The following is a 16,851-nucleotide window of genomic DNA, read 5'->3' as shown; positions in this document are numbered from 1 at the left end:
CATATATCGTTAAGGACATATTTCCACGTATTACTTTTTTTTTTAACTTAATATGCTATAAACAGCTTTCCAAGTCAATAAATAGATATCTCTGTTCTCATTTCTACAGATTACATGTTATTTTCCATCGTATTAAACATTCACGGACATTATACATGATTTCATTTATTTGCCAATTTAATATTTCAGCAATGAACACCATCAAGAACATTTTAAGTAGTAACTTTGTTTTGTAATTAGTTAAATATTTTAACATTTGGGAAATAAGCTAAAGACACCAAGCCTAAATAACTGTATTGGTAGACAGCTCAACAGCTGACTGGAGGGGCACACTTAAAACACAGTGGTTATTTGGAGGAGGCGTGTAGAAGGGGACCAGCCAACCTATTTGACTCAGTGCTTGGATGAAATGAACTGAAGGGATGTGCAGGAAATCTCCTGGAATCTTTTCGGCCCCACTTCCCTCTGAGTACTGGCCTCATAGACCCAATTATCTCTTTCACTTGGATTTTAAATCAAAATTCGGGAAACGGGAAAACACTAAAAAATGAAAAGAGCAAGACAAATCATGCTTTCTCCCTGGGCTGAATCATTACTATCTTTTTCAGAAAACATGTACTAAGAGCCCATGTTTTCTAGAGTAAGACTTCTGGGCTTGATTCCAGTTTCATCATTTAACAGAACATTAGGAAATTAAAAGAGAGAGGAAAATGTCTTACTTTAGGTAGGAGGGGATTTAATTTTATTTCTATGCTCATCCAAACAACTAAGATTGGAATGGTGTTTTAGAGTTTTCCTTTGCATTTTCTAATGTGTCCTTATACGTCCTGCTAGGGTAAGGACTGCCTTCCTTTAATGGTTAAGGAAAATGAGGCTGAAGGAAGCCATCCATCAAGTTTACACAGCTAATAAAATGAAGCATGGAATCCTTGCTCTTTACCACTGCTGATGTCCTTCCAAGGGATCGGTACTAACCATGCAGAAGACAGAACAATCCTACCAGGTGTCCCTTGCAAGGAACATTTTCTTTTCTTTTCTTTTTTTTTTTCACTTAGCAGCCTTACAGGAAGGGCATAATACATTTCAAAAATCACTGATAACTGGCCTAGGCAGATCTTCAATGGACACAACTTTTCTGACCTGAGAGAAAACACACTTCTGGCAGATGAGAATATACTCCATTTTCACCGATCTCCAGAGATTAGGATTCCATATAATCTCTGATAATTCAGTAGAGAACCCAATAACTCATACTCCTGGGAAATTTCTTCTTAAATATAATATCAATTCTTTAAGCTGCCCTTTATTATTTTCTGTTGTTTTCTCTTCTGGAGAGATGAACAGCTGGCTACCGTTTTCTGTGTAAAGGCTCTTCAAGTACTTCAAGAACATTATTAAAACTCAGTGCTGGCCTTCTTCGGTACAGAAAATACTCCAGGTACTCAGTTGTCAGTGACAAAACTTTGCTTCAGGGTCTTGTCATCACGAAGTGGCCACGACCAGGACTTCAAGCGGGGCGCCTGCTTTCCTGACAAAGCACCATGCAGCAACAGCAACAAAGTTTTTTTAAACCATGATCTCTTGTTCCTAGTTCAAGTTAAGAGTTTGCTCAAATGAAATCTGGCAACAACACATAAGCCCAGAAAAAAGGTACGACTTCCAGCAATCACTCACTTTCCAATAACTTAAATCTTTGCTGTTATACTGTTTTCATGACAGTGATTTCGGGAGGAAGTGGAAGCTGGAAGAACACATCAGAGGTAGCAAACTAACCACCTCCACCTGATTTTAGATACTGGTCTTGCTGAGTTACGAGCAGGGAAGTAAAAATAAAACACAGGTACTATCTGCTTCACAGACATTAGGTCACTGAACTCGTAACACTCTGAAAAGTAAGGATTACTGCCTTTGTCCTGATTTGAGTACTGAAAGGCTCACGTCCCAAGAGACCCCTCGGTCCCAGGCAAACCAGATTGCATAGTCACCTTGTTATGTGAGAACCTGCAAGGCCCATGTCTAGAATGACAGGAATGACGGTGCTAGGTGACAGAAGTTCCTGAAGACTGATGAAAACACTGATTTACCTAGGATCTCTCTCAATCTATGTGCAGTCTTATCATAAAGTCCTAATGACTTATTAAAATACACTGGGTTTAAATTATTGGGATTAAATTACATTTTCACTGTAAAACCCACAAAAGGACTCCAGAAACTTACCCCAAACATCTGTCGGAGGTCGGGGTCCCGGAAGCGAAAGGGAATATTAGAGACATGCAGCCGTTTAGGGGTGGATTTGCTCTCTGAGTTCTCACTACTTTGTGTCTGTGACTGCTGGCCATCTGTCTGTGCTCCCCCTTCTGTCTGCTGAGCAAAGAAACAGACAACATTGAGCGGAAAATAAATATGATTACTTCACAAGAATTATGTAAAATAATTAAAGCCCCTCCCCCCCCCGTTTTCAAACAGTTCTCAAAAGCGTCTTTAAGCAAAAATTAGAGTTGTCCCTTCAAAGGGAAAAAAAAGAAACCAAAAATGTTACCTGTGTTCAAATTGCTATCATTTACAAAGAAAGTTTAGGCCTTTTGACTACTTACAGTACATTAGTGAAATGGAAGAAAACAAAAATACTAAGTGACTTGCCTAAGACCACGTGGAGATCCATTAGGTATGAAAGACATAAAAATTGTACCATTATTCTTAGATTCTTAGTGGAATTTTCCATTTCTGAGATCTTTCTATTTTGAAAATGAAGAGTCTGTTGTATGTGGTTGAGGAGATCACTGCATTTTTGGTCTACCATTTTAGGAAATAAGGGAATATTTTCATGTTTCATTCCCTCTATTAGTTCCAGAGTTTATGACTACTGGGTCACCAAAGTATCGTAACATTATTCCTGAAGAGGAGACACCTAATGACAATGGGCATTTGGCTTCAACCTGAAGAGCCTCTACTCAAACCAATCGGCACTCTCCTCCTAATCCATGGGATTCCAGCTGACAAATCCAGCTGACGTCATTACAGGGACCCCAGGCTCCTGCAGCCCAGAGCAAAGCCCCATTTACAAAATCTGCTGGGAGAGGCTTTACGGACCGTGCATAGCCTACTGGACAACATGTAAACGCTAGGTCTGTGTACACCCACAGTGAAATAGTACCTGTAAGCATGGGGTGCACTTTTAATCCTCAATCTATTTTGCAATGCTGCAGGCATTTTTTTCCCCCTGATAAATCCTCAAAAAAGTTGCAACACAGAGAAATACTTTTGACAAACATCTAACAGGTGTGATACATTCTAGGTATTCAAAACACATTTATTTTGAAGTATTCATCTGGCAATTTAGGAACCTTATGTTTTCACTATTCCCTATGAAGTGCATGCCAAACTGGAGGGCTCACGGAGCTGATTAAACCAAGAGCGGAACTCACTGTTCTAAGTATCTCAAGTGAGTTACAACTGAGTCCCTAACAGATTCTTCTGGGGACGCAGAACAGATCCCCTCCCTTTGACCCAATGTTCAAGTAAAAGAAACTGTGAGTCACAGATACTTTTGGCTCAGAGACGTTACCAACCATCTTGAAATGAAGTTCGAGACTTTAAATTATAAAGGATTATCAGGAATAAACTTGGAATGAATGCTAGCTTTTCAAGTGTCAATCTAAGTGATGGCAGCTTTTATCTCATTCCATTCAGGCCTTGCAGATGGCTTAAATGTGCAATGATTCATATGATATAAAAATAGTAGAAAAGGGAAGAGCTACGAAGCAATGTTCTGCGAAAGTGTAAGGTTTTCAATCATCAATCTGGGCACAATGCAGACTAAACAAAACAAATTCCATTCAAAGATGAAACTCACTAAGTTACTAAGACGGCATCATGGACACCAAAGCAATAAGCAATAAGCGTAAGTGTCGATTACAACTAACGCTCACTCAAACACCTTCAAACTTGCCCCTTACATCTCACAGCTGGAGCCCATAAAACTACTTCTTCAGCCAAACTTAAAACCACCAGATCTGATCTGTAGGATGTCAGTGCATCACTCTGAAAGAAGTTAAAAAGACTGACTCTAGCTCCAAACCAGTTTTATATGTAACTTACACATATAGTTCATGTAATATGTAATATTATAATGAGGTGGCAGGATAAATGAAAACTAATGATTATTTTTACGGCCTTGAAGACACAATTTAAGAAGGACAGAAGCCAGATTGGATCATTTTCTGCCTTGTAGTGAAAACCCACACTTTCTTTTAAGTTTTTTAAATTTATTTCTCTACACCCAAAGTGGGGCTCGAACTTACGACCCCAAGATCAAGAGTCGCATGCTCTTCCAACCAAGTCAGCTAGGTGCCCCCGAACACCTACATTCTTTAAAAGTACTAAGTCTTTAATTCTAGGGACACCTGGCAAGTTGAAAAAGTAAATTATCATTTCCAAAATTCTCAAGTCTTCTGACTTAATATATATTTTAAAACTGCAGTTTAATATACATAGATACAAATGCAGAAATCAGAAGCATGAATGAATTTTCACAAAGAAAATACACCCATGTTAACTATCAAATTAGATGGAGCAACAGAACTTCAGGAGCACTCTAGTAAAACTGTACCCTTGTGAAAGGGTCCCCACTACCCCAACTTCTAACTCCATAGGTTGGTTTGGCTGTTTTTGAACTTAAAAAAAAAAAAAAAAAAAGGAAAGAAAAGGAATTATACAGTATGTACTCTTTTGTGTTTGTCTTCTTTTAGACATTCTGTGTAATATACATACACACACTGTTGTTGTAATTCATCCATTCTTCTTTCATTTTATAAACATACAGGACTTACTGGAGCTGCTTCCAGTTTCTGGCTATTAAGGATAATGTTCCTATGAATATTCTTGCTACATTCTTGTCTTTTGGTGCAAACAGCCATTTCTGTTGGGTACATATGCACATAGGAGTGGATTTGCTGGCTTAAGAACATGCATTAAGTTCAGCCTTAACAGATACCACCAGTTTTCCCAAGTGGCTGTACTAACTTATACCCAACTATGGATAACTGTGAGTTCTATTTGCTCTTAGTATTGTCATTTTCATTGTAACTATCCTGGCAGGAGGCAGTGGCACCATATTGTGGCTTTAATTTGCTTTCTTCTCTTTAGACCTCAGATCCTTTCTGCTTTCCACTTAGAGAATTTTGTTGGAAAGTGGGAACTCCTTGTTAAATAGCAACTATTTCTTGAGTGCATACTATATCATAGACCATTCCATAAGCCTAATAACAGTTAATACTTATATAGTGTTTACTATTTGCCAGACACTGGCCTATGCATTTTATGTATTTTAATTAATGTAATTCTTACAACAAACCCTAACAGTAGGCACTTTTTTTTTTTTTTTTTTAAACATGAGACTGTAGGAGGTATTATTTTTTACCTCACTTTTCAGATGAGGAATCTGAAAACCAGAAATACTGCCTAAGTACTGGATCAGGGTTGTTCAAACACAGGCAGTTTGGCCCCAGAGTACATGCTCTTAATCATTATGTTATGTTGTAATGTACATGTATCATCTTTTCTAATACAATAATCTACGAGGGGGCACTATTATTACCCCAATTGACAGAGGCAGAAAGTAAGGCACACTAGGTGCCCAAGGTCACATATTAAGTAGCAGAGCAGAAACTGAAAACCAGTTGGCTGAATTTCATGTGCTAGGCCTCCTGTCCAGCATGGCACCCACACTTCCTCCTTCTCATTAGAAGGGAGAACATGTGGGGCGCCTGGGTGGCTCAGTCGTTAAGCGTCTGCCTTTGGCTCAGGTCATGATCCCAGGGTCCTGGGATCAAGCCCTGTGTTGGGCTCCCTGCTCGGCGGGAAGCCTGCTTCTCCCTCTCCCACTCCCCCTGCTTGTGTTCCCTCTCCCGTTGCCTCTCTCTGTCAAATAAATAAAACCTTAAAAAAAAAATGTTTAAAAAAAAAAAAGGGAGAACACGTGTGGATCCCACTCTTTCTCAGGACCCTCACGGGGAGGAGCAAGACCTCCCCCTGGGCTGGAGGCAGGCATGGGGGTAAGAGAGGGAAAGCTATACAAGAATGACATGTATCCTATACCTTGAGGGAAGAGAAGCAGGTCAGGCCACAAAGGGAGGAAAAGCAAGAGTCAGATAACTGGCAAAGGCACACTGGTACTCACAGGAAAATAGCCAGACAACTACTAAACTGATATTCAAAGGGGCTGAGGAGCAGATTTCTGTACATAGTGGGCATAGGAACATGAAATACACACTGGGGGCGCCTGCGTGGCTCAGTCAGTTGAGCGTCTGCCTTCAGCTCAGGTCATGATCCCAGGGTGCTGGGATGGAGCCCTGAATCAGGCTCCCTGCTGAGCTCTTCCTTCTTCTCCCCACTTGTGCTCTCTCTCATTATCTCTGTCTCTCTCTCTCAAATAAATAAAATCTTAAAAACAAAAGGAAATATACACTGAATGTAATTAAACGAGATACTTCCCCATCTGACATCCCCAACTTTAAGTGTACCTCAATATCAACTACTAATTGTTGAAATAGATCAGATAGAAAAAGTAAAAGTTTTTCGGCTGTATCTTTGTGAAAAGTGGACAGTAGAACTGTTTGTTCTGAGAAAAATCTCAGTGTACACTACCGGTTTGCTTTATTTTCTACTGTTAGCTACTGAGCCACTTTACTGACTGCATAAACAACCTCCCAAGGTTCTGTTCTTCCCTTCTGTGGTCATTTTCTGACCTAATTTATTCACTGGGCAGGGGATGAAACAGAAGAGGCTGGAGTCTGTGCACTGAGAGTTTATGGCGAAGGCTGGCCATGGCACCACTGATGCAATCCTGGGACTAGTGTCTATATATCTACTCTTTAAACAATCCCGCTGCCCCAGTGAGGTCTAGCTATCTGTCCAAACTGCAGAGAAGGCCAGGGCTTTTTACACTGAAAAGCAAATCAGACTTAGAGTCTCAAAGCCTCATTCTAGAAACAAGGACTAAAAATGTTTTGTTTGGTTTGATGAACTCAAACTTCTAAAATTCCTGTAACTGTGAAATGGATTAATTTTCTGACTTCTCCATGAAACAGTGGAAATATTTTCACTATGGACTGTGAACAAATGTGCTGTTATGGTCTGAAAGAGAGTTCTGGGCAATATGAAATGAAGTATTACTTTCCAAGTCTCTATCATAGTAACACAACACGTAATCTGAGATAGTAAGGAATCTCTTAATAAATTCAGAAATAATATATTTTGATTAATGAATTATGGGTTTTCTTCAATATTTATTTTTCCTTTTGTTTTCTGAGACGACATCATTTCTTATTTTACCTCTGTGAGGCTGAAGGGGAAGAAGAAATTTAATTCAGCACAGCAAATTTCTTGAGAATCTGGTTCATGTCCGAAAACATCTACTAAATTAACCCATTTTAATGATCGTTTGTATAGAATTCTAGGTTGAAAAGAATTCCTTTAGAATTTTGAAGGCAATTCTAAAGTGTGTCTAGTTCCCCTGCCGCTGTTCAGAAGCCTGAAGGCATTCCTTTCCGTCGTTCTCTCTGGTTTGGAGACTGTCCAGTGTGTCTAGTGTTCTAAAATTTCATAGCGCTATGCCTTAATGTGGGTCTGTTTTATTTTAATCTATTTTGCTGGTAATTCTGTAGTCTCTTTTAAGTTGAAAATTAATGTCCTTTAGTCCTGAGAAGTTTTCTTGAATTATTTTGCTGATGATTCCCACCCTACACACATTTGGTCTTTCTCTCTGGAACTTGTATTCTTGGACACTGGATGTTTTGGACTGGTCCTCTAATTTTCTTATCTCTTTATTTTATTTGCTCTCTGGCTTTTGGCTCTATTTTTTGGGATAATAGGTGTCTAATTCCTTATCTGAAAACTTTGGAGCCAATGTATATCAAAATTCAGAATTTTTAGGATTTTAGAAAGGTAATAATGGGTATATAACTCATAATGTAACTCAATCAGACTTGGGACAGTGATATTTCTTTATGTGCATTCATACAAATGCAACAAAGATATATACAGGTTGTGAGTTTTGCTGCTAACTTATGAAAAATCACCTGATTTTCCGAACATTTTTGGATTTTAGAACTGTGGATAAGAGACCACAGACCTCTACTTCTTCAATCTCATCTTCCAGCCCTCCCACAAAGTTTTTACATTTTTTTGCCTTTTTTTTTTTTTTAAAGATTTTACTTATTTATTTGACACAGAGAGAGAGGGAGAGAGAAGCAGGCTCCCCACTGAGTAGGGAACCCCATGTGGGGCTTGATCCCAGGATCCCAGGATCAAGACCTGAGCCAAACATAGACAGACACTTAACAGACTGAGCCACCCAGGTGCCCCTGTTGCCGTGTTTTTAATTTCAAGGGTTCGTTTTTCTTCTCTGAATTCCGCAGTCTACAACCCTTTTAAACTTCATTCTTGTTTAGTAGATGCAGTATGTTCTCTTTATCTTTCTAAAGCTATAGATTATTGCTTTGGTTGTTTTTTGGAAGTAAAAGTTTCCTTTTATTCACAACTTTTTTGTTTGCTTCTTTTTGTTCTCTATCTTGCACATTGTAGGGTTCCCTCAGGAATCTATCTTTGGTTGTCTGCGTAGAAGTAAGAATTGAGTGGGGGAAGATAGCTAAAAAACTGATAGTTCTAAGTGGGTGGGGTGGAGGGGCATGAGGACTTTGACTCATTCCAGGTCTGTTAGGTAAGCAATTTGTTGGGGGAACCCCGACATGTCCATCTTCAAATCTTTCCTCTTGAGTCAGTCAGGCTCTCAGAGAAGAGTTTTCCAATCTTCTATCTAGAGCTGTCAGTTTCTGCAACTTCTAAAATTTTTGTGGTGTAAACGGAATTCTTTCTCAGATTTCTCCCACAACTGGCTTAGAAATAAGCTCATGTGGGTCTGCTAAGCTTGTCACTAACTGGGACATCTGCTTTCTAGCTTCCACAATTATTAATTCTCCTGTTCTTATTGGTTTATAGCCCTAAAAACACACAAACACAAAAACCATTTACTGCATTCTTGGAGGAAGCAAAATTAGACCGGTATATTCAAAAGTAACCTGGAACTAATTCATGTTTGATAAAACCTTATAATACTGTATGTACATATGCAACACAGCTTATGTGTGTTTTGAGCTGACAAGTGTAAAACACTTTGGCAAATACTGCTTGCTTTCAAAATAACCTCTGTATCTCAAGAGGAGAGCCTGCATTATAGCCCTTCGCCAATGCACACATAAAAGTCTGCAGGACAATAAGCAGAGACCTCAAAAATGAGACATGGTTCTCAGCTAACAGCAAGCCTATAAATACAAAGTTTTTTCCTTTCTCTGTTCTTCAGAGACTGGAACTACTCCAGATATAAGCTGAGTACGATTAAATATTTTGGAATAAGAAGACATGACAACTAACTGCAATGTGGGATCCTGAATTGAATTTAGAACAGAAAAAAGGACATTAGTGGAAAAACTGATAAAATCTGAATAAGGTCTGTATTTTGCCTTACTAGTATTGTAACAACACTTTTTACTGCCTGGTTTTGAAAACTGTACTGTATCTAAGGTAATGACATTAGGGGAAGTTAGGTAAAGGATTATGCAGAAATTTTTTGCACTAATTTTGCCACTTTCCTGTAAGTCTATTTCAAAATAAAAAGTTAAAAAGAAGGGAAAAGGTATTTTGGGATGTCAGATTCTAAACCCTAGAGAATATTAAAACACAAAGAATGCCTAGTTGGTTTAATGACTATACACAGGCACAACTGTAGACAAATACTTGTATTTGTATTCCATATGCGGGTTGGACCACTTATAAAAGTCAGAAATGGGCGGAAAAGTCTATTCATTTCAAATTATTGGCATGGTGAAGAAAGAAACCCATTTAATCTGATACCACTATTATGTATTCCCAAATTAGAAACAGTTTGATTTATAAATCTCTCTTACTTACAGAAGGTAAGCCACACAGAGTATCATATCCTGCAGCATCTTCCCTGAAGATCTCATTGTTTTAAGAACAAAAGTATGATTCCTAGTTGGGTTCAATTTCTTTGGGATAGGGACTGGTCTTCAGTTAAGGTTTAAGTGGATCCTCCTCATAGGATGAATCAGGTATTTTTGCAATGTTACAGTCAGTCACATATGGTATAAGGGACATGGTTCTGAAAACTGCAAAATTCAAGATTAAACTTCTCAAAAGATAGCAGATATTTCTCTTAACTGCTAAAAGTAGAGCTGTCTTGTCAATCACCTTATAATTCAGACAGCTTTGAAATTAGGCAATTATTAACAAAGGTTTCACTTGGGAATATTCACATTAGTTCTGTTAAAGGAACCAGACTGTGTCCAAGAGGGAGTGACTCATGCCGATAAGCCCCAGTTCAGCAAACCCAAACTGAACTCCATTTCTTTGCTGGGCTCTCCCAGAAAAGCAAGGCCCAGGTCAACCAATCAGTACTTGCTTGCTCAGCACAAGTTACCTGACCTGGCTCTGAGACTTGCCTCTGTTCCATGTAAAGAAAGTGACCTTGCTTTAACCAATCAGCAAATGCCCAGTATAACTTCCTTGTTCCTGCTCCCTTCTGCCTATAAAATCTCTTGCTTCTGTACAGCTCTTCTAAGCTCCTTTCTATCTGCTTAGATTGGATGCAACCCAATTCATGAATCACTGAATACAGCCAATACGACCTGTGTAATTTACTCAGTTGAATTTTGTTAACAGTTAAAAATTTACACAAAAGTGAAATTTCATTAATTTTTCTGTATTACATTATTTCAAATTTGAATGATTCAAATTTATATAAAATAAGACTGTGATGTATTTTATACCCCAAAAAATCTAATGGAAAGATCATTCCCAAAAGAGTTTTAAGCGCATCTAAAGGATATGTGTGTGTGTGTATGTGTGTGCGCTTCAAAAATCATGGAGCAATACCTCCCAATGGGTAGAATGTCAGTTCTACAGGATGTTAACTGGTATTCTGTAGAAAATGGATTTCACTGTTAAATAAATTTGGAAAATACTGGACTAAACAAAGTCAACAGGTTTCCTGTGAATTCTGAAGAGAGAGAATTCACCCTTCTCCCCAAACATGTATTACATATGTAATTCATTCATTTATTTTTGTAGAGCTGGCTATAAAATTCACTGACAAAGGTATGGCTCTTAGTGCACTAGTTCCTATGCAGGTGAGGGAAGGAAGATTCTCTCAGAAGAGAGAACTGGATGGCCCGTTCATTAGTATCGTTTCATAAATCAAGGTTGCCTAGGACACCTTCTTTGAAATAATTATATAATAACAGTACTGTAGCTAACGTTTACTGACATTTACTATGTGCCTAGCATTATCCTAAGTACTTGCTATTCATTTTCTCATTTAATCCAAAAAACCCTATCAGGTAGGAACTGTTACCACCATTTTTACAGATGAGGAAAATGAGCATTAGAGTTAAAATTTTCAGATGGTTACACATTTAGCAAATGGAAGGAGCTGGGAGCTAAACCCAACTCAATCTGATTTCCAGGGCTCAAGCTCCCTAACCACAATCACAATATTATATAATAAAGTTTTTTCTAAAACAACTTTAAAAAACAAATTTCAGTTTTTCTTGGTAATATTTTTAAAAAGTGGGTTGGGATACTTTTCATTAGGTCATTTTACATTGCCTTAAAAAAGTGGGGGGAGGGACTACAACCCATGTTGGTCCACCAACTAGATTTGTTAGCATTGGAAACAATTTTTATAAATGTTTATAATGGAGTATATGATGGGTTAAAACCTGGTGGAATTAGATCATATGAATTCCTTCTTAAAGAGTAAAAATGCCCTCATATGATCAAATAATTTTCTAAAAAGTGAAATCTTGGCCCATATGCTTATTTACTGAAAATCAAGGTATTTCACATTGCTAAAACTTGTGATAGAACACTTGTGATATACTGAACATAAAATTATTTTATCTAATGCCACCACCAGACACAATTTTTGGGGCATGGAAAATTGAATTTATCTCTCTGTAGAGCAATTCACTAGTCAAGAAAAATTACCTTTAGATTTAGTTATTTTAAAAAGAAATGCTTATGTATTTCCTTTGTGTATCTGAATACTGCTATGACAACCCAAATTCTGAGAATCTAGTCTAGTCTGGGCATTTAAATGTAAGCGAACATTTTTTTTTTTTTTCAATTAACTAGTAATTCAATTTTCTTCAGAAAATGTCTAGTTCCATTTTCTCAGGTCAAAGTGCTGTTAAAAGGAATTACAAAGGCATCGTTTGCGTATGTAGTAGCATCATGAACTGGTATCACACTGTGAAACAAAACCCATAGCAAGTCACTTATTTTTTTAAACCAGGAGTGAGAATCATAGAAAAATTAGACATAATGTAAAATAGTGAAACACACACAGAAGATCACCTCAATTAAAAACTTCATCCTTAACTGAATGCTTCTCTAATATTTTAATGTGCATTTTAGAATGAAAGAAATCTGTTTGTATGTTCTAGGTGGAGTTCTTAGGTTTAAAGTCAAAGAATCAGTGGAAGCTAAGAAGACCATCCCCTGTGGATGCTTTTTATTTTTTATAATTTGCATGGGGAAGCAGAAAAAAAGCATTTGGCTGAAAGCAGATTTCCTGAGTTCCGGCTCTGTTACTAGCTAGCTGTAACCTTCCGTGCTCAAGTCACTTAGAACTGTTGACCTCTGTTGTAAAAGGAAGGCATAAAATAATTTCTAAAATCCATTTTAGCTTTAAAACTCAATGATTCTAATCAGTTTACTGACTTCAAAAAATAGTACAAAATATTTATGAAAAATGTACAACCCTTTAGACAAGTTAAGAAAAACCATGCCCCCAAATGAATCATTAGTGCTTCTTTATTCTGGCCCTAACACAGAAGAGCAGGAAGGGGCAACAGAGCGCAGAATTACCACTCCCAGCACTGTTTAGTTCTAGTTGCTTTTGGCAGGGGAGGGCGGTGGTGGGGTGGGAAGTAAAAGTAAATAAAAGTAAAAGTAAATAAATGAATGAAGACACGCAAGGGAGAAGCAGCAATAATCATGAGGCTAACAATATTAACAATATGTTGAAAGGTGTCTTGAGTGTCATGAACCAAAGGGCAATTTTCTCTATTCAAAAATATCCATGTCTGGGGTGCCTGGGTGGCTCAACTGGTTGAGCGTCCAACTCTTGATTTCGGCTCAGGTCATGATCTCGGCTCAGGTCATGATCTCGGGGTTAGGATTAGGTGGGATCAAGCCCTGCATCAGGCTCCATGCTCAGCAGGGAATCTGCTTCTCTCCTTTTCCTTCTGACCCTCCCTCCTGCTCTCTCGTGCGCTCTAATAAATAAATAAATCTAAAACAAAAATATCCATGCCTGGCTCTAAGTGTGGTTTTCTGTAGCAACTCTTGCACTTTCAGACCAGCCTACAGTTTGCTCGTGGATTCAGCTTTGAAACTACCAAGATGATCACAGGCATCATAACTCTGATAAATCGATAACAATTGTGGATGGTTTGTGTCAGCTCAACATCTTCTCCCTTTTACTGGTCTGGAGGGAAAATGAGGGACTCTCTTGGAAGAGTGGATAGTCAGATGAGTAAATTCCTCTGTGGTCCCAGGCCTTCTAATTCTAGCTTGGAAAAAGACATGCTAACGAGAATGCCTATGCTGCAAGGCTGAGGGTAATACGGCCCATGACACATAATATGAGAGAAAGATTTGGGCCCCATCTTTCCCATTATGTTCTAGAAATCCTCACTTGGGCAAATGGACCCATGTTAAGGGCTAGCACTTCTTGGCTATGTTTTAGTGGGATACCCATCCAAAAGGCACTTGAAGTAAGGGAGTCAGTGGGTAATTCCATGGAGGATGGTTAGACCGATCTAATAGAGAAGTGAGACAAAAGCTGGCTTCAACTCCAGAGAAAGGGCATGCAACAAAGCAAAGAAACAGGATGGTGGACAGCATGGAGTTCTAGTTATCTTTCATACAGAGGTGTGCTTGAATGCCACCAATGAGGAGGGCTGTGAGGTCTACAGCTGACCAACAGAGTAAAGGCGGGCCCCCTTGGCTGCCTTCAAATCTCTGCTTTAGAGCCATCAACAACTCTGTTCAAATACTTCAAAAGATGTTATCAACATTTCCTAACATTTCCTACCCAATCACAGAAGATGCTGGACCTTTATAAGCTTCTATTTTCTTCACTCAAAAAACACTTATCAAACATCCATTATACGCCAATGGGAGTAATAAGAGGGCAAGTAGTAACTCCTGCCCTCAAGGAAAGTATAATCTACTAGGTGGGTAGAATATGCATACAAACACAAACCTCATCTGAAGATTACTCATCAAAGCTTGTCTACCTCAAATACTTTAGTCACTTATGCCTGCCAGCATTTGGAAGAGTATCTAAACATGTAACAACTGAGGTCCTTTCTTCTCTGCAGGAAGGTACAGGGGTAATCAGGACCCGACTGTTATCTCTTTGCTAATGCACAGTATGGGACAAACTGACTATCAAAACAGGCTCTTGTCTTAAGGGCACAAGAAGCTTCTAGCCAAATGTGAAAATCAATTTCTGAAATACATTTTAGAAATAAAATTCCAGATTTCATTATTTCTCATTTTTGTAGAAGTTTTTTTTTTTTTTTGGTTCCCTCACACAAGATGAGACTATTCAACATAAACAAAACTCTATTACAGTACAGCTGTGGCTCACAATAATAAAAAACACAAACCAAGGACATCAAAGGACAAATAATTTTAAAAGATGGTTTAAAAAAGGCAATTAAAGGGGCTCCTAGGTGGCTCAGTTGGTTCGAAGTGTCCAAATTTTGGTTTTTGGCTCAGGTCATGATCTCAGGGACCTGAGACTGAGCCCGAGTTGGGCTCCATGCTCAGTGGGGAGTCTGCTTGAGATTCTCTCTCCCTCTGCTGTGTGTGCACTCTCTCTCTAAATAAATAAAATCTTTTTTTAAAAAAAGCCAATTAAAGAACTATTTAAGCCAGTAATTTCCCAAACATTTCTAATTTCTTTTCAATACAATCCTGTCAGGTAGGCACTGCTGGCTTCATGTAATAGATGAGGACTCTGAAGTTTGGGAGGTGAAATAATTTATTCCTGATACAGTTCTTGCACTGAGGAGGACACAATCTTTGACTGTGCTCTCTTTGTTTTACTTATTTAACCAGCTGTTCTGTGCATTCTACTGTGGCAGCTTCTCTTCCATTCATCCCTCCTCTACATAACTGCTGCACCCCCTGGGCCAGAACCTCAGAAGACTCTTTCCTAACTGGTCCCCCTGTTTCTCCCCTCATCTGGTATATGCAACACATAGGTCTTCTGGAAGCACAGCTCTGCTCACTTCCATTTCCTTGCTCAAAAACCTTCGATAAAGTCATTTCTCAGCCGGGCATTCAAATACTCTTCCCAATTTGTACTCAAGCGACTTTTCCCCCCCCACCTCATTTCCCTCTGTAACCACCAAACACCCCAAACTTCAGCCTATTGGAAACACATGCTTTTATTCAAAGACATTTTGATCTTGTCCATCTATCTAACTCTGCTTTGAGAAATGACTTTCCTAATTCTTCTCATCATGTTCTAATTCTGTGCATGTTCCAATTCTAATCACTCTTAATATGAGGACCAGATCATTGCCACCTGCATCTAGAAGCCTTAGCTTCTCCCTCCTCAGACCTCCCATGGCACACCTTATCTCCTTTAACTACTTCCGATAACCCGAGTAACAGTTACTGAGTAACTATTAAGTGCCAGGCACTGTGATAAATCAGAGAATGCAAAGATGAACTAGAAGAACTTTTTTTTCTGTAAAGCTTAGAGTTTAATTAGGGAGACAGAAGGCAACAAAAAACAACATCTTGTAAGTTCCACAAAAAGTGGTCAGCTCAGGAGTCTACCTGAGCCTAAATGAAGGATAAGCTTGGCTTTGCCTAGGAAAATCAAGCAAGGCTTCCCAGCAGAGCTGACACTTGGGCTGAGTGGGAAAAGATGCAGAGATGCCTGCTCTCAGGACCAGCGCATATACATACACTACCTCCCATCGCTGAGCTGGAGTCAGGGAATCCAAGCAGCAGAATGGAGAGAATGGACTCTGAAATCCCCGACTGTAAAACCCTCACATACACTAGGACTAGTTTATGAACTACAATAATACAGTGTTTGTGGAAGCAATTGTTAAAATGTTACAGAAATTTAAGGTATCATTTCTTTGTAAATAACAAAGCTTCCTATCTACCTTCTGGATTTAATTGGCCACAGGAATTACCGGATCCATTTTAAGAAACATGTTAGTAGATAGTAAAAGTTTAACAGAATAATCTATAATGTTGTCAAATCTAAGTTTTATGATGTACTGCTCTACTGCTCGGTCTCTCCCTCCATACACACATCCCCCCCCCAGAACACCCACACATTCACAACTTACCAAGCAAATGTCTTAAGAGTGGTGAATTCACACTCCCATTTAAATGTACACTTAAACATGTAAGAAGCATCTTCAACCAGAGCCTCCTAATAATTTCCCATTTTATTGTTAGCAACTTCCTAAAATTATAGAACCTGTGCCCTCTCTGTTTGTAGACACAGCTCAAAGGATTTTCCATTTCCTCCTCAGCACCAATAAATTCCCAGTCCATACACATGGCTTCCTAATTTTATTTCAGTATTTCTTTAGGAACTCAAATTGGTCGATACAATGCAAAATTATGTAGTGAAGAGTTTTGAATAGGGATGGGGAACAGAAGTCTTCACCGGGTATATTTGTATTAAGGAACAGAACTTGCCCTTTACCCTGCCATTAGAAACCTAGA

The 16,851-nt window shown here is 38.7% G+C and overlaps 1 protein-coding gene across 6 annotated transcripts in view; it reads right to left on the bottom strand.

Annotated features, from left to right (window-relative positions):
- The window catches only part of RBFOX2 (RNA binding fox-1 homolog 2), a 274,381-nt gene that overhangs the window by 36,656 nt on the left and 220,874 nt on the right, over positions 1–16,851 (bottom strand). For 3 of the 6 annotated variants that reach the window (XM_044915336.1, XM_044915338.1, XM_044915340.1), the window contains exon 4: positions 2,218–2,364. In XM_044915336.1, coding sequence (XP_044771271.1) covers positions 2,218–2,364 — 147 coding nt within the window. The remainder of the gene's footprint in view (positions 1–2,217; positions 2,365–16,851) is intronic. The other 3 variants (XM_044915337.1, XM_044915341.1, XM_044915339.1) reach the window with 1 other exon arrangement.

Source organism: Neomonachus schauinslandi, chromosome 5 (assembly GCF_002201575.2).
Source record: "Neomonachus schauinslandi chromosome 5, ASM220157v2, whole genome shotgun sequence".
NCBI lineage: Eukaryota > Metazoa > Chordata > Mammalia > Carnivora > Phocidae > Neomonachus > Neomonachus schauinslandi.
The sequence above is the reverse complement of the archived record's forward strand: the minus strand, read 5'-3'. Positions and strand labels throughout refer to the sequence as shown.